General features: G+C 46.3%; 1 protein-coding gene across 4 annotated transcripts in view; it reads left to right on the forward strand.

Moving 5' to 3' along the window:
* LOC139992325 (kin of IRRE-like protein 1) overlaps positions 1–23,081 on the forward strand; it is a 254,151-nt gene that overhangs the window by 171,443 nt on the left and 59,627 nt on the right. For all 4 annotated transcript variants that reach the window (XM_072013063.1, XM_072013066.1, XM_072013065.1 and 1 more), the window contains exon 3: positions 7,190–7,401. In XM_072013063.1, coding sequence (XP_071869164.1) covers positions 7,190–7,401 — 212 coding nt within the window. The remainder of the gene's footprint in view (positions 1–7,189; positions 7,402–23,081) is intronic.

The following is a 23,081-nucleotide window of genomic DNA, read 5'->3' on the forward strand; positions in this document are numbered from 1 at the left end:
CCACAATAACGACTATAAGGACAAGGAAACTACAGTCGAAATCGAACGTGTCGGACCGAAACGTCGCTCTTTACGTCGTCGCTTGCGAACGTCGTACAACTATGTTCGATGTTACTTTGGGATATCTTTTCTGTCGCGTAACCATCAACGTCGACGCGTTGAACGTGGAGTCTTTTAAAATTACACGGAGTGGAGGAACTTGATGGAAGGGAGTGTGCGCGCTACGATGCAAGCAGAAACGCGAGACGAAATATTGTAATAAGAGGAAGAGCGATTGTCTGATGAAATTTTGTCGACGCGTGTTCTTATCGACTCGCTCGTCAAAGGATGTCTCCATATTTGTCGAGCTGGTTTCGTCGTCTTCGTCGTTGTCGTTACCGCCGTCGCAGTGCTCTCTGACGGTGCCTCGTGCCGAGAGAGAGAGAGAGAGAGTAGTTTGTTCAGAATTCAATTTATGAGCTTTGCTTTTCACGAGCTCGCATCTACAGAAGAAGATGGGTTTTTATTTAATGGATAGCTCGTATCGCGAACATTCAACTCGAAATATGTCGCTATTACGGAATAGCAAATTGGAGCTAGAAGAGGATTGATGAGGAACAGGAGGATGGTTCCAAGTATAGTTAGACCGCAATTGCACGCCGTGATATCGTGTGTACGCGCAGCGTGAGAGCTTCGGTGAACTCGTGTATTGTTATTCCTCTGTTAATGTCAGCATCCACCTACGTACGCGTCGGGCCACATTCCTCCTGCGTACACACGTCGACGTTCCATTCTCTCTCTCTCTCTCTCTCTCTCTCTCTCTCTTTCTGATACATTCATCGAATGTGAAACTTTAGCCGGGAATCGAGACCAGGCCGTCTTAATTACGCGCTTAGGAGCCGGTGCGCTTCGCAATCGTTCAGCGTATGCTTTAAAGCTAATAAGCCACAGGTTCGACGTATGAACAAGTTGCCGTCACCGCTCTCACGAACTTCCTGTTCTTTGTTCGTACAGTGCGTACGTAGCATATTGTTCGAGGTAATCATCCTCGTTCAGATTTCGTGACTTGCTATAATATTCGGATCAATAATTTGTCGAGATAGTCGCGCTTCTTTCCAGATTAAACGGCCTACCAGATATTCGGAAGTTTTATTCGACATTTTTCGACCGTTCCTTTTACGGTGAATCGTGGCGCAACAAGCAGACGCGATGGTGGAAAAAAGAAAGCAGAAGCGAGTGGAATGAAAGAGAAAAAGAAAAGAGGGAAGAAGAAAAAGATGCGAGCCTAGAGGTGAGAAAAAGAGAAAAAAGAGGGGAGAACAGTGACGCGGATCAACGCAGAGAGCACTCGGCCGGCAGTAGTACGTCACGATAGCGTCAGTCGCAACTACGCGTCCCGTTCCGATATGTCTGACTGCATGTCGTTATTTCTACTGAAATTCGTCGCACCGTCCGTGGGCATGACTACGCGGCCGCGCACACACGTGTACGTACACGCAGCTCCGGAAATATTCACCGGAACCAACTTCCATTTCGACGAGACTCATTGTCGCCGACAGCACGAACGTGAAAACAAATAGCAATCGTTGGGATACGAGTTATCGTATACAAACGTTCTCGTCATTCCTGCCTCGACGAAATGCTCTTTTCGCCTCTGCTACCAGTGGCCCCGAATTCCAAGCGGACGCAATAACGAAAAAAAAAAAAAGACGTTCTTCGTTCAAATTTATCGGTGTCACGCGTTTCCTTCTTTTTACCATCGAAAGACGCGACACGCGACGACTCGTCGAGAAGAATTCCTTCCATCTTCCGATAACTCGCGAATGCAAATGAAACTTCTCGTAGAAGAGCAAAGGGGAACGTGGTATTTGAAATTCAGGTTAAAGCCGCGGTTCGACCGACGCGCAACAAAAATTCGTGCGGTGCACGGTCGCGGTAGATCGCGCAAGTAAAAGCCCGGCAAAAGCGCATGAGATCGGTAGAGTAAAATTACCGAGTTTCCACTGTTTTACTTCGCGGTCTCGGAAGAGCGAGCAGCTAACTGCGTTGATAGTGACACAGACGCATGACGAGTATGTATCTATGTATCGTTGTTGTTTACCCTATACTCGTACATCGTTTATCATTTTTGCGGGACGAGTTTGAGGATAAAAAATGAAAGCACGATACCAAACGGAAAAAGCCATGTGGCGCGCGGCTAACGGACTGGAAATCACTGACGGTGTTTTTAATTGTCCACCTCTAATCATTTTTACATTTTTTAACGAACCGTAAAGGGTTTACCTTTTATTCTCTTTTCACGCACCCAGTACTCTCGCGTACGGTTCTTCCACTCTTTAAAAAGCGAATATCCTCGTGACAACAACAACGCGCGTCCGTGACAACAACGCGTCCAGGGTACGGAATAGAAAAATGCCGGTCGTAAAATGAAGAGAAAAGACGCGGAACGAAATAAAGATGTAAAATGGAGGAGAAGAAACGTCCCGAGACGGTCGGATAAAAGTATAAATTTATAAAGCTCGAAGACGTCAGAACGATAAAGTATGTTCTCTGTGAGGTAAAACAACTCCACGAGAATGTCACAAAATTAGCGTGGCAATAAATAAGCGGACATACAATATTCTTGAAGGAAACGTAAGCGAAGTAAATGGTGGATGGTCTCCATTTATTTCGCCGCTATTTATCCTTTGGCCGGAGGACATGCATCATTTTTACGAGGAAAACGCGAAGCCAGGGAACCGCGGAGAGCCACGCAAAAAGAAGCAACGCTGGTGAAGCTTGCGGTGGAAAAGCAACGTAAATGGGGCAAAATACTGAAAAAGGACCTGCACGTTTCCTCTGTAATTACGCAGCCGTGCATGGAAAATAGATCGTTGTCCCAGTGGCTCGTTCGCTCACTCGAACGATCTTAATCGACGACGAAAGAACGACTCGTGCGATCTTAACTTTTCCTCGTACTCGCGGTTTCCACTCTCTCCGATAATCTTGAAAGCTTGAAACTGTGATTTCTCCTCCCATTAGATCGAACGCGGAACGAACGATATCGTGGGATGTCGCTGCGTTAACAGGCTGATTGATAACTTCGTTATAGTTGAGCTACCGGGATTACCACGGTTGCCAGGGGTAACCTATCGGCTACAAAGTCGAGAAACTTAATTAACGAGAAAAACCTCGGAAGAACGGGTTGTAAAGTGGATCCGTATCGCGAACCGAGACCCGTATATTCGCGCTGGTGCTATTTACCCTTCGCCCGGAGGGCGTGTATCATTTTTACGAGACGAGGGCTGAACAGAAGGGTAGCCGGCACGTAAGAGCGAAGTGGAGGAGAGTGACAAAGGTGAAAAAGAGAGAGAATGAGATAGAGGAAAAAGGAGAAGTAGGTCGCGCAGGAACAGCGAAAGGGATCGAAGGGAAAGGTCGCGGAGGTGGTAGAGCGAGAAAGGGGCGAAATATTGGAAAACGGGCTGCGCGGTGAGATAAAACGTTTCATAAAACAGACATCGATTCCGTATTACTCGGTGGCGCGTCGACGTGAATCGAGCAGCCCGTCGCGTCGCAAAGCTACTCGACGAGTGGCTGAAAAGTCGCTGTAACGAGTACCCGACGAAGAAAGATACGCGTTTCCTTATTGCATCTAACCGTGTTCCCATACCCGACATTGCAAACGTCCCTCACTGCGATCTTATTTCCTCTATTTTTCGACCCCGTTTTTCATCCTTCTGTCTATCGATACGATCCACCCCACTCGGAAAATCCCATCAAAAGGAAGAATTCGCTACGACGACGACGACAACGACGACGATGACGACGACGACGATGACGACGCGTTGACGAGACACTACACACACGGCCAATCGGAAATTTTTCGGAATAAAACGCCCATTCTACTAAGATATATCGTATTGGTCATGATTTTTCCATTTCGAGTAAAACAATATTTGACGACAAATTCGTGCACTTCGACCTATGGAAATATCTCGTAAAAATTCGTTCGACGATATTTCAGATTTTTGCAACGATTAATGATACTTTGACGAAATAAAGAAAATAATAGACTCGTCGCCAGCGATTAACGAAACCGATCGAATCGGATAGGCACGATTTAACGCCGATGTTTGCTAATTCCAAATCCTGTACGACGGAAGCCGAAACTTTTCAGGAGCAAATTCTTTTACCGTCGTTTTCTTTCTGTTTCTCGTCTCTTCGGACATCGTTCAAAAAGCTTGTACGAGCTAGAAAGCAGACTGTTTCTAATTTTATGGATCGAGTCAAGATGGCAACGTCGTAAATACAAAGAATCGCGAGACCTCGTAATTGCTGTATGATGCATTATATGGTACCGGCTAATGCTACATAATTATGGCACATTAAACCTTCGTTCCATAACAGTATTTCACTTGACATTTTTTTCATCTCTTTTATCGTCCGCTATAACAGGGGCGCCGATTCAGGCGTTTTTAGCGGCGGTATATTCATTTAATGAATATCACAGAGCGAAATGGTCAGACTGCGGTTTAACGTCCTACGCAACTGTTTAAGGATTTCGTGGAATTTTCAAGACGAAACATTACCGACGATTAAGCAGCAAAATTGCTGGATTTCGAACCGGCCCCTGTAGACTCGAGCTTGAAGCACGTTTATGAAATTTACCCCCAAAAAGAAAAGAAAAAGAAAAGCTAAAGGAGATCGTTAAACGTTCGTGCAGGAAGAAACGTGCATGCCGTGTATTATTTTATCGTCTTATTTCGATCGTTATTTTATTAGAAGCGTACCGCTCTCTTTTACCAATTTGCCATGAAAAACGATTAATAATATATTTATTTAGAAACACGTATTCCGCGCCACGTGCGCAGAAATAACATTCAAGCCGAGCAAATAAAACATATAAAAGAGAATTTCGGGAATCACGAGGTGTTTTAGGAATTAGAGTACGCGATGAAGTATTTGCAAGCGGGTGTGTAAACGCGTAGCGATGTATCGTACGATGTGGCGCATCGATCATCGCGAAATTTCAACGGAAAAGTAATTGAGACGGTATTTTTGTGAAGAAACGACGAGAACGGCAGAACACGCGGAAATTTTCGCCATATTTTAATCCGTTCACGATACACGACACCCTAGGTTCATCAATCTCCGCCGTTTTAGCCATCCCGCCCCATCGTCTTTCGTCACCGATCATTTATTTCGCGATTCGCTTCCGCCTTGTATGCGCGACTGTCACCCAGAAATGGCCACTCCACCGGAAAAATTTTATCAGACTACGGCTGCTCGGCATGTTTAAAAATGATGCTCAGACATTTGCCGTGTCAACGAGTACATTAACGACGAGTTTATCGCTCGATCCTCAACGTCGCATAATGTACCAAAGAAAAATGAAATCGCGTATCCGAGCTTGCCGAATAAAGGAATCTCGTTTCAGACGTGATACAGCTTGAAATTTCAAGTGTTCGAGTGGCGCGCAATCGCGCAAACATTCCGTAACTCGTAATAATTATTCGCGCGTAATGAGCAAGAATATGCCGCAAGTCGTAACCTGTCGTCATCGTAATAACGAATTGGCAAACTATGTCGAATCGACAGTTTGTAGAGCAAAAACTTGCTGGATTTTCTTCGACGGGAACATTCTCGAGGCGCGACGTGTTATCGCCGTTATTGCGCGTTGTCGTTGTTGTTAGCAGAGTCTCGTTGAAGGGGGAGTAAAAAGAATCCGGTCGAGTAAGGGATAAAATCAACACTAGCCGATGTTCGGTTGACTCGCGTCGCTTCAAATGATAGCTTTAAGGAAAGGTAAACGGTTTCTGTGTCGTGTTAAACATCGTCTCCGAGTGTACGCAGCAAGAACAATAACTCTGAACTGTTTCCACCACCATGTCCAGCAGTTCGTTAAATATTACACTATGTTGCTCCGCCAGTGATATCGATACTCTTTGGTCGAGATCAATTTCCGTATGCGAAGATAAATAACTGGTTGGAAAAAGGTCTGAAGAACGTCGAAAATGTATAATTGGATACGCGTCGAGTATCGATAGTTACGTACATATATTAGAACGATTTGATTTGGCGTAATTGATTTTGCCACGGTAGTTTTTCCTCTATCCACGTGTGAAAGCTGGAAATCGGAAATGTGAGGTATCCGCGTACACGAAATATCAAACAATACAGGATTGGTTTAATTGCGTTATCTCTAGTCGGCCGCGCGTTGTACTCTCGACCGGCGATAATTATTTTATCGATTTGAAATAATTACATTCTCTAGTAGGTGAGTAATAATGGTCGCGGTCAGTGGCTGGCGTTCAGCGACCACTGCCCGCCTCAATGAATCGCAATGGAAAAGACTTTTTCGGCCGATTCGGACCACGTTCCACCTCTGTCCTTTCCATTCGTTTCTCTCTGTACCAGCCGAGCCTCTTACAATGAAACCTGCACGCTCTACTCGAATTTCATTGGCTAGAAATTGCGATCGTTTCCTACATACATATCGAATACCGCAGGCCGTTCCGCGAATTCTTGCCATTCCACGTGCAAGTCGGGCGTCCCAATGTAGAAAAAAATGCTACGGCCAGCTAGCAAGAGAATGGGCGAGAAACAGAAACGACAAAGACAAAGCGGTCCGACAAGAACTTTCCACGGTTCCATTCAAAAGGCTCTAGGAATGCCAACCATCCTATATCGAGTATCTCTTTTCCTTCTCTCCGACACTATCGGCCGCTTTCCATCAAATGCTTCTCTATGTGGCATTAAACGTACCACTAGAAAGATAAAACCAACCTCCGACCTTGATTAAAGGCTAAAATTTCTCTAGTTTCTCGCTATATTTTTAAGGGTTACACGTTTTTCCGCTGTAATGGAAAATTCCAGTCGATGAAATAGCGTGGAATACGAGCGTCATTGATCGCGACAGATTACCAACAAATATACGCGCGCAATAACGATTATTATATTTTGAACACTCGAACTACTTACCGAGCATTACCGATCCTTCCCTTTCCCTCTAGCCCCTTGTCATTACCACCGAGCTTCGATAAATGCGAATCGCCTATGTATTACGTTAAGCACTTACGATATTCCAATAAATTTCAGTGTCGATTTCCACCTGGCAAACACACGATTTTCATTGTTCGAAGCGACGCGGTGATTATATCGTTCGAACGCTAAACAAACGGGGTCGGCTTGTTATTGATCTCCGGGGATTCTTTTTTACTCGTTGTAGGATCGATGCCAGAGAGAAGCCGGTGACCAAAGCGCAACACTCCTCGGATTCCGGGGTGTTTGGACCGCGAGCATACTTCCGCACGGCATTCCCGAGTCCTGCGGTCCTCGTGATCGAGGACATCAAGAGGCATGACGCGGCCACTTACAGGTGCAGAGTCGACTTCCGCAAAGGACAAACACGTAGCTTCCGATACAATCTCACCGTCATCGGTAAGTCTTTTGTTACCATTTTCGATGTTTCAATGGAACGCGGTTGATTCGTTCGAATTCACCTAGAGTACATATTTCCCGATGTCCGAAATATCATTTTTGTTGCTAAAGGCGGCAGCAAGCGACGAAAGAGTTTGATCAAGATCAAAGCGGCGCCTTTAGGAGCCGGTGAAAGGCGCGGCGTAATTTCTGATGTCAAACAAATTTAGCGGGTCGTTGAAAAGGACCCTCGAACGACGTATTACAGACGAAAAAGCAATGTGGAAAAAAAAAGGAGAAAAAGTCGATGATCACGGTAGGTCGCGCTACGAAGAAGAAGGTACATACGTATTTCTTCGTTTTCAATGAGACCAAATATGTATGGCAATCTCGACTGTCGTGTCGTAAAGTAGAACATCCGGTAGCAACTCCAATTGGTGTATCGATACCCAGCAGGCATTCTATCCTTTCAATAGCGATTGAAGCCAGGTTAAAGTATACTTGTAAAGAGGACCCTTCTCGCAATTCTATCGATTCGCTCGTCTAGACACCCGACTGATTTATTAATTAATTAATTCTCTGCTTAATATTGAAAGGATTAGACGAAGTAGCTTTCACGACAGCTTATACATATATCGGACAAGTACGAATCTAAACTTAATACTGACAGAAATTAGAAACAATTGCGGATATTTCTGTATTTCGTTTAAAAATATTCGACTCGAGCACGAAAGTGCTAGGCAGTAAGTTACTTGTCAAGAACCAAGTTTAAACGGTATTTCATTTCTTGGCGAAATTCGCGAAACGCGCTGGTACACGTGCATTTTTCACGACTGGTATTCTGACCTAATTCGCGGTCCTTGGATTTTTACGGGCGTCAAAGCCAGCTTACACTACGAAAATCTACCCCTTGGGCCAATTACCTGACGCGAACAGCGTTCACTCTGTGGTCAATCAATGGTCACCGGTGGTCACTTTCCTCAAAATCATTTCTACCGACTACCTCGCCACTGTGGACGCTTCTGGAGACTCTCTTCCGGTTCCAATTACTTCTGTGGATAGCGAGTTCAAGCCCGATCACTGATCGGAAATAATCTATCACTCAATGGGTTTCCTTTCGGCCATACGTTCGTAGGGTGTTCATACTGCGTGTAATAAAATTTGAGACTCGAAGATCACATTTTAGGAAAGAAAACTTCGACAATAAAATAACCGACGCGGGAATAGCTGTTGAAGAAGCTAATCCCAGCAATAGCAGAACGATGAAGAGAATGAGTATCGGTAAGAAAAGAAGAAAATGACGTGCAAGAGGAAAAATGAAGCTTCTGTACGATCTGTTACGATTTCGAAAAGCATCGGAATTGGAGAATGGAAACTCTGAAGGAAACGAAGCCGAACTACAAAGGTGCCTACATACAACTATGATATATTGTATACGTACGTGCAATACGAAATATATAATAATACGAAGAAATATACGTTGGAGCGATGGAATCGATCGGGAATCAGGCGCAAGATTACAATTTCGCGTTACGGCTAACGCGTTAACGTCGTTCTTCTTGCGAAGATATTCTCGCATTTCCATGGTACGCGAACAAACACATGCTCCACTTACGAAGCGCGCGCTTCGCGTCGCCCCGTTACTCTCGACGTCGAGTGAAAAGTGCAGTTCTCAGCGGGCTCTAAGTCTGATCAAACAAATGGCGACTGTTGAAAAATTCATGAGCCAATCGAAGACGCGCAACCCTTGCTCCGACTCCGTGCTAGACTCCGTTCCGTATTCCGTGGCTCTATCGTCAGCCACGTGGACCTCTCATTGGCAATCTCTGCTGTTTACGCTTTTTCTTTTAATCCTGGTAACGTGATCACAAGCGGAGACTATCGGAATTGAAAACCGTTGAAAGTCTCTCGAGACGAAGATATTCCTCGCGTCCGGTTGTTTGACGGTTTCGTCTGTGAAAAATCCAAATCGAACGGAACGTGCTATCGATGAAAAGGACAGGATCGAGGGAGAAGGGAGACGATAATTCTGGAAATAAATTCTGTACAGGAACTGGACAGGTTTTCAGGAACGAAAGGAATCGAGCAAGTATGCGTCGCGGCGACGGTCGATCATAAAGTCCACAAGATACGAAAGTGTAACTTTCATGGATGCTCTTCAAAGCAGTCGCTAGTGAAGTACCTTCGAATCTCGGGATATTCCATATAGCTCGCGGCAGGAATATAACCTGGAAAATCCTGGCACCGATCCTTCGATACCGGAATCCATCTTTCGCCGCAATCCCGTACCTTCTTCCGTTTCTAACTCATCGATCGAAAGTTAGGAAGCAAACGAAGACGAGAAAAAGAGAGAGACAAAGAGAGAGCGAGAGCCAAGCGATGGAAAAGAGAGTAGGAATGAAGAAGGGGTAACGATGGAGAGAAGTAGAAAAATGCAAGAAGGGGGCGAAAATGGTATAAATGTCGCAGTGCAGTGCAGATTCCGAGAAAACCTTCGGGCTAACGGGGAATTGCTCGATCTTTATCCGTTCGGATTTCTGCGTTTTTACACGCGTTCAGCTACGCGCGCATCTTCCAGGAAGAAATGTAACGCGATGTCTTTGGATGATTTTCCTATGCTGAATGCACGGATGGTAGAAAATTTTCGTAGATGCAGCTGGCCGAAAGAGCGAGACGCGCGATGGTTGGATGCGCGCGATATTCTAAAAAAGAGTCACGGAAGAAATTTGCCCGGTTGGAAAACTGTCCGCTTTGAGCAAGGTATTTTCATCAGAGGAGATTGGTTCCCAAGAGTTCCTAGATTGCGTCCATCCTCTGGATTTTCCCTCGTAACAGGCGTCCTTCCGCTGCCCCTGGTCCCTCGACCTACGTTTTTATCGGTCATTTCCCTTTCTTTCATATCCTGCTTCCACTCTCCGCCCATTTCCGATGATACCCGACGCCGATATGCGTATCCTTGTATACTCCGATCTTCGACTTTTTCCTCGACCAGAGGAAAGCGAGGAGTTACTTGTTGACCTGTATCGAATTTCTCTCTGGCGCGTGCTATTGTTTCTTTTTCCACGCGGCGAATCAACGCTTTCGTTGCCGTGCGAAAATCGAGTAGCTCACACTTCTCTGACTCGTCCGTTTCGGAAACGAAGGGATAAAAACACGGCGCAGGTGGAACGGGGCAGTCAAGAGACGGCGGACTGCCCGAGAGTTTAATGAATCTCCGGGAACAGATTCCCGGTACGCGAATATTAGTTTTCCGATTGCCGCGCAACGCGTATCTCGTTTTGTTCGTCCTTTTATTTCCAGTTGTAAACGTCACGGAAACAAACACACGCGAGTCTGCTAAAATTCGATTCTATGGGATCGCAGCCGCGTTCGTAGTCGCCTACAAGGAATCGTAAAAATACTGGAAAAAGTTAGGAATCGCGCGACCAAACGTACGACAGTTGTTCATTACGATTTACGGTATAGTAAGGCAAGAACTATGATAATTCGATGACAACGTTTCCCCGTGCTCTTTTTAACCGCGCTGCGGAAACCGGACAAAAAGAGCCGAGATGGAGGCAAAAGCCACTCAAGGTGTAACTCAGTCTGCAAATTGCATCGCTGCGTTGTAAGCTGGTATTAAAGAAACGGAAGAATGTACTTACGCTAAGCGCAATTTTCCATTAGGGCGGTCACGAGCGACATGAAACAGTAGCGTACGGCTTCCCACGAACAATGCCTAATATCGTTTCCATTGCAAAAAAAGATTCTATGCCATTCGATCTATGAATCGATGAATAGCGAGAAAAAAGCGCGTGCAGCTTTTAAAAAGTTTGGCGATCGGTTTTAATTGATACTCTCGTAAGTTTGTTTATTTACGGATGAAAAGCACGTGTGGAAGGTAAATGGACGCGTTAAGCCGCTTGGAAACACATGTCGAGACTTAGCTCCTGCCACTCGGTACTTACACGGTGGCTAAGGCCCGAAAGTAAGCTCCTTAAGTGGTGCGAGTCAAGCTGATCTTGGATCTCGCATCGGTGAACGATACGATAAAAAGTTGACACGGAAATTTAACTTAGTCGCCACCCTTCGGTGATCAAGGCTGATGATAGGTGTACGACTTAATATCGGTATAACTTTACGCAGAGATAAGCTGACGGAAGCGAAACGAAAAAAAAAAAACGAAAAAACGTGGAAACACGAAGAGCACGTCGATCGTTGAAGTGTAAACGTTATCGGCCGATCGAATCGGAACGTAAAAGCTGTTATCTATGGGAGTGGAGTGATCTAGAAACAACGACAAAAAAAAAAAAAAACAATCGATCGCACGCATACGGATGGCAAATTTCTCGACAAGAAAACAGGGAACGCGGAATCGGGCGTCATGTGTGCCGGAAGGTCTTTGTTTTTGCTGGGCGGGAAGGTGTCTGTGGCGGTGGCGGTGATAGCGACGATGGTATATGTTGACGCCGCAGACGGATGTTCTGGCGTAAGAAGAAGCGAGACAGAGAAAGAGAGAGAGAGACGAACAGAGAGAGAAAGAGAGAAGTGCAAGAAAACCCGGCAGGTTGTCGAACGAGAGGTGAAACCGTGGATCTCCGAGATCTATTCCTCCAGCCGCGAGCGCGGGGTGGAGATGGAAAATTGTAAAAGATGGAAGCGAAGCCTGCTGCTGAAGTGGTAGGAAGGAAGAATAGAGATCTGCCCTCGTTAAGGAAATAATCCGCGGCTTAATTAAATACAGCGCAATTAGTTCTGCTTCTATAGCTGGATGGTGGCTGTGTGCGTGCGTACGCTCGCGACGTACAGGGTGTCTCGAGCGATTCTCAGTCGTTGCGGAATTTCACTCGAGGGAAAGAGACGAGCGTGAAAAGGGTGGCTTGCTCCGCGCTTTCAAAAACTTCGAGAACCGGAAAACAAGAGAAGCTTCCTTTCTTTTTCTTTTTTTTCTTTCTTTTTTTTTTTTTTTTTTTTTTTTTTGAACGCGTTAACCGCGCGGAAAATCGTTCTATTCTCTGGTGAAAACAGCCTCTCGCGGCGAGTACGAACATTTTGAAACGATCCGTATACGCGAACGTATCGTCGTGTCTGTCCCTGCGTGGGTGCAGGAAATCAAGAGAGGGTGAAACAGCCTTTCTCCCTTGGTTTCTCCAGTAGCAGTGTGCGTGCTCGTGAGCGCACTAACGCTTACGCGCTCTCCTTTCGTTTCCCCGAGTTAGCTACTGCGAGTCTGTCGTTTTTGCGAAAGTCCTGGTCTCGCGTATTCACGAGTTCGTGTCAAACCATCGTCTTCGTCATCGGAGAAGACTGAGAAATATAGAGAAAACGAGAGAGAGAGAGAGAGAGAATAGGAAGGATCGAGGAGATTAGGTGGTCGAATTAGAATTTCAAAAATCCACGCGAAACTTTCTACGTTAACTCGAGTCAAAGTCGGTCGAGGGAAAAGGAAAGAGGGAAGAACTGCGCATAGAAATGGACTGGGCTGGACAAACCCCGTCGTTAAATTTTCCCTTAATTAACCTCCCTCTCTTTCGCGCTTCTTGTCTCCTTTTCTTCGTCATTCTTTTTCATCCCCCTTCTCTAACATTCCACCTTTTATTTTTCTTTCTTTGCTCGACCGTTTCGCTACTTTGCTACTGCTACGTCTCGTTTTATTTCTTCCGACTGTATTTCACCGCACCTTCTTCCGGTTGTATTAACGTTTCCTCTCGAAAAGTCTCTGTTTGCATTCGCCACGCGGAAAATTGTCTCGACGTTTTTCCCGAATCGATATCTATTCGATCTCCGACGCGATTACCTCTTAACGTCGCGGCCTAACGAAACCGTGCACTAAATGTTCGTCGTTCAGCTTCGCCCGCTAAAAAGTCGATCCTTATGTTAAGGGCAAATATCGGAAACGAAACGAAATCGTTTCGGAGAGGCAGCCTGCCGAACGGACGAAATTCGAAAGCGATTTCGTAAAATAGTTGATTTAAGGACGAAGCGAGCGTTGCATCGGTCGAGAGGGAAGGCAGTCGATATCGGAATGATCTCGAAATTGAAAAGACCCAGGACGAGAAGAAGCGCGCATCGATGACTCGTTAAATAACTCTTCTTTATTCCAACAAGCAGCAATTTCACTTGAAAAGCGTTGAGCAGCAATTTTTTCCGGGCTTTTACTCGTGCGCATACGCTCCTCTGCACGTACTATGGGAGTTTGTACCGAGGTCGGCAACCCTTTTCCCAGCCGGTGCAGGTGTAGGGTTATGTGCTACGCGCCGACTAATGGGGAAAAATAGTAAGAGAAGAGCGAGCGAAAAATAGAAAGAGAGAGAAGGTAAAAGAAAAAGGACGAGGAGGCCTGCAAGGGAAAAAAGTTGGTTGCGCGCTATCGGCCACCGGATAGCTGTACATAATCGAGCCTCTCCGTGGCGAGGATAATTAACCCCCACGTCCGTTGTCCTCTTGCGAACCGTATAAATTGAATCGCGAGTACTTCTCCTTTCTGCAGTACTCTTCGCTTTTCTACTCGCTTTCGATAATCCAGCCCTCGGTTCCGCGGCATTGCTAATGCTCCACCGGCGAGGCCACTGGCAAATCGAATTAAACCGGCGATTATACGCGCGTTCGCGTTCTTTCTCCCAGCGAACCAGCATCGCTACACAGCGAGCAAAAGGAGAAGCCAGACTGAAATAAAGGAACAAATAAAAAAGGAAAAGAAGAGAGTTAAAGGAAGAATAAAGAAGAAGAGAAAAATAGAGACCGAGATAGCATTTGCCTTTCACGATCACAAAAGACTGTGGAAAGCCGAACGATCGAAATTTCCATCGCGGTCGCACTACCAAGGAGTCGCACTACCGGCGAAATAGTCGGCGGAATGAAAATGCGACAAGATGGGCGAGCTCGTACGGAATGCGACAAGGGTAAAAAGGTGTGAATGTTGGCTTGGCCGAGGGCCGAGGGTAAAGGGACGATGAGTTAGAAAGGGGCTGGCAAAACGGGGTCCGAGATCGGAAAAACGGTCCGCGAAGTCGTATGAATTTATGACCGGCATAAATCCGCTCTCGCGCACCACGATTTTCACCGAGGCCTTCGCACTTCTCCGTTGCCTCCAGAGCCTGCATCTCCCACGGCGAAATTGGAAAGATGCTACTGGCGCGACAGGATTCCCGGCAAATTTATTCAACGTCCGACTACGGCGTTTAAGTGCTTCGCCATCGCGTTGTACCAGATTATCAGCAAATCCGAACAACACCTTGAATTTTCGAATACACGAGAGAATCTACGACGAGATACTTGGTACAAAACTTGCACCGCCATCCGAGAGAATTTTCCACGAGCCAACGAGATTATACGATTAAAATTTTTCGACCTCTCTAAATTTTTGGACGACTTTAAATATGTGTTGGCTGGATCGTAATGTGGTCTGGCGGAGGAAAAGAGAGCGAAACAGAAAGAAAGAAAAAGGCAGAGAGAGAGAGAGAGAGAGAGAGAGGTAGAAACCTGGAAGATCGACGATCGTTCGCTAGAACAACTGCAGCTACAACTGTGCAATAAAGGAAAAGACATCTTAAATCCTAGGAAATATACTCTCTGCTATCTCGGGTAAAAAGATTAAAGCTGGAAGAAGAGCGGTGCGTGCACGGCAAAAGCTACGAAAAATTACAAACCGTTTTATGATTTTACCCGGTTGAAAAAGAACGAACAACGTCGAAAAAATATGATTGTGTCCGGTGGCACGTAATTATCCAATTCCTATGCGAGCAATTCAAAAATGTAGATTGACCGTACGAGTGCGCCTTTAATCGAATAAATTTAAATGTTGGCAAATTCGAACAAAAAGCGAGTCGTTATTTATTACCATTTGCTGGAGAACTTCTTCAGAGGAGCTATCTCGATAAAGTATGTCGTTTCTTAATTGCTTTGTTGAGAAAGAACGCGAATCTCGGAGGATGTACTCTTAACTCTATTATAGTACGTCGTGACTAGTTAAGTGAAAAGAAGCAGCATCCGGGGGATAAAGGGGAGGGATGAGCGAGGAACGCCGATATTTAGGAGAAGTAGTTTTACAGGAATGCAGCCCATGCTCGATTTCCGGAGCATTCGGAGGACTCCTTCCAAGCCGACGCTTACTTCGCACTCCGCGCGATCTTGGTTCCGGCTTGCTGAACTATGTGTGTGCCGACAACAGGCTTGCGGGCTAACAGAGCGTTAGAACGAGCGAGTGTTGTCACCCGCGGTGTGATAAACTGCCGGTCGCTAACTACGCGAATTATTCCAAGTAGAAGGTACTGGCGCGGCGGAGGCCGCCGCCACCAATGCGACGCTAGTTCCTCAAGAACTTTCTCTCGCAGATTTCGAGCCGAGCTCGTGGATGCGAATGGCAGAATAGAAGACGGGCATCCCTCGCAGAGCTTTTCAGAGCTTTCATGTTCGCGAAGAAACAGCGATTGCTCCATTTCGAGAAGCTTTTGCGCGTTGTAGTTAAAAAGAATTCTATTCGGAGCGTGAAATCTCGTTATCCGGCCGAATTAAATAGACGAGATTGCGGCTAATCGCATCTTGATCCTAATTTGTATCTTGATCCTAACTCTTTCGTTTCTTTAAAGCTTCGTTAAGCTGCGCCGATTCTGCAGAAACAGATAATTGCAAACAGGAGAAAAAGCAGCGTGCAATTAGTCGGTGTATTTGCGAGAGTTTCGCGTGAAAACGGTATAGCCGGTGGTTCGCCGTATAGTCCACAGAGTCGATGTTATCGAACAGTTAGGTCGGCAAGGGATGTGTCGCGTAATCGAAAGAAGGAGGCCAGCGACAAAATGGAATCGACATTCGGCGCATCGGTTGCTTGAAGCATACGTGGGTAGCCAAAAACGACCGGTAATCACGTTAGTTTCCCACGAGAAGACCCGTGTGACTCCCAAGTGTGAGTATTGCCACCTGTTTGGCCGTACTTGCAACTGCTTCCCCGCTGTAACCGGTGCCACGACCAGTTCCGCTCTCGAATACGAATGTAATTAGTGGGAAATTGAACGAGGGGGAAGAAACCCTTCTGCAGTTAAATGAATGTCCCGAAGATTAATGGCCGTCATTGATCGTCGAGAATCGATCGCGCAGCCAGGCAGCCAGGTAGGCTCTTCGATCGACGGAAAAAATGATCCGATCTCGAGATTAAAGAACATTATCGATCGCTCGTTCGAATATATATTCCTCGGTGCAGGATTAGAAAATTTCCATCGATTAACTCGAACCGTCATTGACGAGCGTTGAACGTTGATCGATAAACTGGTTCGTAGCGGTGGTCATCGTAGGATTATCGGAACGATCGATACGTCGGAACGCATCGCGCACGAATACCAGACGGAATGCAGATTTTATCGGACGGATTCTAGCCACAGCTCATGATTCGATAATGCGGAATGCGCGATTCGTTGTTGCATCGACTGGAGAGAAAGTTGTTCCGGAAGGCAGGCGAGGCTCGCGGATGCGCCGGCACATCGAGATTCGTACGTGTGTCGGTTGGCGAATATATGCTACGTCGTCGTAGCGTAATGTTTCGCAAATATTGACGTAGAAATCGGCTCTTCCATGTTCCGCCCCGTTCTGGCCCCGTTTCAGTCCCTCCTACGCGGCGATCTGACTGCAGACGCCTAAATTGGCCCGATACATCCGACGAACGTGGAGCGGGTACATAACTCAATAAGTACACAAAATTTTCTTCGCCGTACTGCTGTCGACGAATATTTCACCGAGGATACCGTCTTCTACGAGAACGCATCCAACTCTGTCTCCGCTCCAACGCCACGTTACAGTTCGAAATTCTTCCGTCCTCTGATCCACTCTTCTTCGAAATCTGTCGCCTGTCCCATGCTCGCCAATAATCATCAGCCTTTTTGTTCATCGCCGCGTCGTTCGTCCGGTTCTATATCGCTTCTCTATCCTGAAATTATCAATTGGAATAGGATGTCGTGCTTGAAGAGGGACTGTCCCATTCCGATCGTATTCTCGCGGTAACGGTCGAGTTTCGAAGGTCCAAACGAACCTCGGGTACCAGAGCTGACACAGTCGAGCACAATCCGCACGGATGCAGGCGTTTACAAAGTTCCGAGTCTAACAAGATTCTTAGCGAGGAGTCTACAGCTGCCCCGTAAATGTCTCCAAGTACGAATCCTTCGGATATAAAGTTCAAAGTGTGCTTTCAACAAACTTCGAATACGTCCTTATCCAAGACCAAATACGTTCCGATTCAATCCTGTCGGCGTTTCAGCGTACTGGCCCAAAAGGAGAAAGTCCTTCTTCCTGCGCGAATTCCAAGCTATTTTAACTTTTTAGTCGCGACGTTAACAATGCTACGCAAATATTTTGCCGTCGTCGGTGTAGCAATTTGCAAGCCAAAGTATTCGTTAATTACGAAGAGGTTCAAAGTTGTTCGCGCAACAACGGTGACAGCGACAGCGACAACGCCGGAGAAAATCCTGTTTCGGTCGTAATAAATACGGATTCGTAATTTGCCGAAATATCAGAGTTTATTCCTGACTCGGGTTTCTCGGAATATTACGATCGGAACGCGGTTCGCAGGAGTTCGCGATTGCAGCACTTCAGTGGAACGCGATATATCTTCGAATCTGCTAATACGTCTGATCTAACAAGTTTCTTACTGTGAAAACTGCTTGGCCATTCTTCCTCCGGTACTCTTCGCCACATCTATTCCCCAACTCCTATCGATATCGTCGCACGTGCCCACCAACTTTCCTCGCAGTGACTTTCAATACGCGCTTCCGCTTCGTGCAAAAGCAAGAATCGCCGATATCTCTATCGGTCGTGGAAAAATAAGAAACGAACGAGAAGACGTCGAAACGTTTATCGCGGCGAGGACACAGCGTAAGTTACCTCTCTGTGGTATATCGATGGCTCGGCCAACCGAAGAATTATTTCTCCTAGCAAGTAATCTTCGATTTCCGGTTGAAGACGTACTCGCCGAAATAAAGAGCGCGCGACTTTCGACGGAGAAATCGATGAAAAGGAAACGGAAACGAGACGAGAAATCGTTATGTAGTCTGGCTGGTAGAGGAATGGCAACCACTGATTCACGGGGTGAGGCACGCAGGCAAAGTTAGAAATCTGACGACCGGCCAGCAGATTTTAATATTTGCAGCCATATCTCAACGGGGCGAACTTTTGCCGGGAGAAATGGCGAGCTGGCTCTCACTTAAAATCACTTTATACGAATCGCGGCCACTTTTTCGCCCGTCGTTTCGTATCCCCGAACCATTTCCCGACCGTATCCCCGCTCTCTCATTCCTTTCGCCGACCCATAACCCATATCCCATGGAAACTCGCGAAAATCCATTTCGCTCGCTCGTTCGCTCGCTCGCTCGCTCGCTAGCTAGCTCGTCGACGACTTCTGGAAACACCCGCATTATTCTTACCGACCCTTGCTTCCCTTTGCATTATCCGGACGACGTATGGTGTCGGATAACGTTTCTCTCGAGAAATGTCTGTTGCGTCACCATCCACCGCCAGCGAAAACTGGAGGGGAACGATGGACTTTTTCGAAATTGAAAAACCTCTATAGATCGCGTAGATCGCGACCATCACCCTGTCAGCAAAAATTCCTACTTGTTTTTCGACCTGTAACTCTCTTTCCTCCCACACCGCCCCTTTCTCCCTAGCTTTTATCCTATCTATGTTCGAAAGGGGTCAAACGCCGAGGCAAAGATGGCGTGTTAAGCGATTCGTGGTGATTTATAGAGGTGAGCGTCGGGTTGGAGGTAACGCGAACCCGTTTTCTCACGGTTCCGGATATTCCAGGCCGATAAAGGACCGCGAAACGTCGAGGCACCGTATGGTCTCGATTAACGAGTTATCAAAGAATCGAAAGACAGCTATTTGCCGATCAACTATTAAACATTTGGATCGAAATCTGCGGGCCATTGCTCTTCCAAGTTTTACACGAATGCACGCCACTGTAATTAAAGAACGATCCGTCGATCGAGGTCTCGCTGTCACGAGAAAAATAACCTTACCAAGAATAGACCTGTTTCGCCGGGAATCGTACAATGAACCGTGGCATCAAATTTTCCGCGAATCGGCTATCTTCGAGATATTAATTATTTACTTTTACCGTCGAAATTAGTTTTTCTGGAACGCTGCGGCAAAGCCAGGCACCGCGTCGAAACGTTCTCGTCGATAGAAAAAGACCGATCATATTTTACGATTCTTTCGGACCTGTTAGTGCGTCCCTTAATGATCGAATTTGGCGCGTTAATCGAAGATTAATCGGCCAGCGATACCACGCGGTGATCATAATTCAATCTCTGGTCTCGATAAAAACGCAGAACGTACCGGATCCCATTTCGTTCGGTCGGAAAAGAAGGTAAAAGAAAGCGGCTCAGATGGGAGGAAAAGAATAAGTCGAAATTAACGAGGATCCGTAGCGTTAGCTTCGTTTCCGTGTGCCTTGCAATATCCGGCCTCTCTATAATTAAAACGTCCGCCGTTTTGACTTATCGGCTGCCGGTACGGGAACGATCGCTCGTCGAAAAGAATATACGAATTGGCGGAAGCGTGCACGAGACATGGCAGAATTCCCGACAAAATCCACCTCTCCTCTCTGTGCCGTGAAATCGTCCTCGTCGTCGACGTCGTCTCTTCTTTCACAGAATTCCGGCTAATCAACGTTGTTCCGAGCGCTCTGTTAAGACCGCGTCCGCATCCAAAAGACGTAAGCTGCAGCCGCGGAAAGATGAAAGGCAACGCGAGTCTTCTTCCTAGTCATCGAGAATTCCTAGCCATCTTGCCTTTTATACCCTGTCAAACAAGAAAGCCTTTTGTTCGTTGACCTCTTCTTCCTCGTCTTACGACCTACCACCCCCAAGATCTCCTTTCTTTTCTAGTCGCCCGCTCTTCGTAAGACCTTTTTGTTCCCGTAGCGTCGCGTCGTGTCGAACAACCAACTTCTTTCGTTTTCGGAACACGGTCCCGACCGATACGCTTCTCAAATTAAACATTTCCGCCGACTAATCTTATCGATTTAATTTACACATCGCCATAAATATTTCATTTGCGTCTAGACAATGTTAAAGAATAACACGGCTGTTCGCGAGTCGTCCGCGAGGAAACTGCTGGCCGTAAAAATTTAACAAGCAGCTTTTGGCGTACTACCGAGTAATGGAACGGTCATCGTCAGGAAAGCAGGTCGAATAGAGGTAAAAAGGGAGACGATGGAGCAGATAGAAGGCTACGGCATGAGATAGCGGAAGAGACAAAGACCACCGTTGATGTTGCGAAAGGATCTCATCGGATTCGTATTTATTTATCGTCTGAACCAGTTACAAAATTGTTCGACCGATTCGGATCGGAGACGAAATTAAGATGCATAAATTTCGAAATTTAATTGCGAAACAAACGGTAAAGTAAAAACTGTGGATTGCGTTAAGAACTTACTCGAAATATACAAATTGAATGAAACTCCCTGCTGAAGGGTTTCAAGTTCGTCGTATTCGAATCGGTCTTGCCGACAGCGTAAAACGGAATTTTCGTGAACTCTCGAAAGAAACACCGAAGAAATTAATCTCGGTAGTCGCTCGGTTTTGACATGCAACCAAAAAAAAAAAAAAAAGAGAAGAAGAGAAAAAGAAAGAAAAGAAGAAAATGACGACGGTGTGTACCGACTTGTTTGGTCAAGCAGTGCTTCCTTGTTCCGATCTTTTCTCCGTAGAAACACGGGTAAAGTATGCTGTGACGACGTGTCGCGTGACATCGGTACGCGAGGTACGCATGAAAAATGCTCACACGCGCTTAAAAACGTCCCTGGTTCTGCGTTGCCGGCATACGAAGTGGCATTCGGCAAACATCGCGCGGCTTTTCAACTCGCCCGGAGCTTCAGGCTTACGAGGCTTATTCAAATCGTCCGGAACAGCGGAGAAGATGAGAACGGGGCAGCAGCTAGAAGCTGAAGCAGCTCGCTAGCCAGCTTTCCTTCTTTTTTTACCGGTTTTCTCCCAGTCTTTCCTCGTCTCTTTTTGCTCCTTTCAAAGACAGCCACGACCGTAGTACTTTCCTCCGCTTCGCCTAGGAGCTTGCGAGACGAAACGGAGAATAACGCGGATGAATATCTTGCGTCGTCATTGCCATTTCGGCAATAACCGAAATACCTTCGTCAATGGTACTTTCTATTCCTCGAGTAACTCAACTATACAACATTTTCCAACGGAATACAAAAGTAAACGGTTTTATCTACGACCTTTCGCGTTTGTCCAGCGCGACATCTTGCATGTTGGTCATTGCGACGAGTTCCATTGGAGCGTGGTCAAGTATTTTAAAACCGCACCACGATCTCTCGACGAACGAATGGCACGGCCGTACACCAACGGTTCGTTTGAATTTTCGGAGGGTAGTGGAAACTCGTGTAGTTCGCGCGATTCGTGAATTTAACTTTTCGACGACGGCAAGGGAGGATGAAATGGACGATGGCGCAAATTAATTCACGACCTCGTGACCAACCAGTCTAGTCCACCTCTTGCCATTGAAAACTCCGTACACGCTGTTTCTTTCGGGCTTCGCATCCGCTTTGTCATCCGGATATTCCGAACGGACATCGTTACACCGCTTCGCTGATCCGGTTCAACCGGAACGCCGTGGACCGTTTGATTAACGATCGAACGACGGCATATCGAGCAGACGAAACAAATTGGAAAGGAAACGGCAAGACGTCCTTTTCGATACGATCTTTCTTATTATTTTTATCGATCGTCCGATGATACAGTCGAAGGTAGACCACGACTCGACGTCGCGTCGTGGTGACGGATTCGAGCTGGAATTCTCATGGAGAACTACGTTCTCGCTATCGACTCGAACGACGCTAGCTGCGAGCTGTTAACGTCGAGAAAGGGAGTGAAAAGGAAGAGAGAGAGAGGGCGAGACGAAAGAGGATCTAGTTCGCGGAGAACGACGAGCTCGAGGCTGACAAGGAACATGAACGATGGGACGACGTTCCCGTCGACGAATTTGAAAATAAAATTTGACATTTTTATTGAAATCCAAGAACGAGGTATCGTACTATGTCTTGTCGTGCCGTGACAGACTATGTATACACCCGCATATATATAACACATCCTTCAAAGACGAAAATCTTCAGACGCTTTAATAGTACCCGCGAGATGATGGATTTTAACTCGAACGTTGCTTCTCAAAGGATGTAATCCATTAGAAGCTAATTTTTCTAGGCGTTCGGTTCGTTGGCTCGTTCGACTGTTATAAATCGCTGAAAATCCGACAAAAATCCCGAAAATACCGAATTTCGTTAGTCGAGCGAATGTTTCGAAAATTTCAACGTCGACGAGAAGTTTTCGGCATGGACGTTTGCCGAACGTCAGCCAGGGCGAAATTTTAGCACGTCGCCGCTCAAACATCCACGTGAAGGTAATTATTAATCGAGGAGGAAAGAATGTCGTTAACGAAGACTCGCAAGTTGACCAACCGACTCTGCGAAAGTTTCGCTGCTTGCAACTTTCCGCTTTTCTCGCTAACGTGCTTTGCATCTACGCCAACTACGAAAGTCTAACGTGACGCGCGACGAGTTCTCCCGATGCTATCAAGAGGCAAACGCAAAAATTATTATCGGTCTGAATCATCCTACTTTCCTACGTTTTATAGTTTTCGTTTTTCAAGTATGGTCGCGCGTGCATACGTATATTTCCGAGCAATAGCCGACGTTACCCTGGGGATTAAAGTATACTTAACGT

This window comes from Bombus fervidus, chromosome 11, assembly GCF_041682495.2.
Source record: "Bombus fervidus isolate BK054 chromosome 11, iyBomFerv1, whole genome shotgun sequence".
Taxonomy (NCBI): Eukaryota; Metazoa; Arthropoda; class Insecta; order Hymenoptera; family Apidae; genus Bombus; species Bombus fervidus.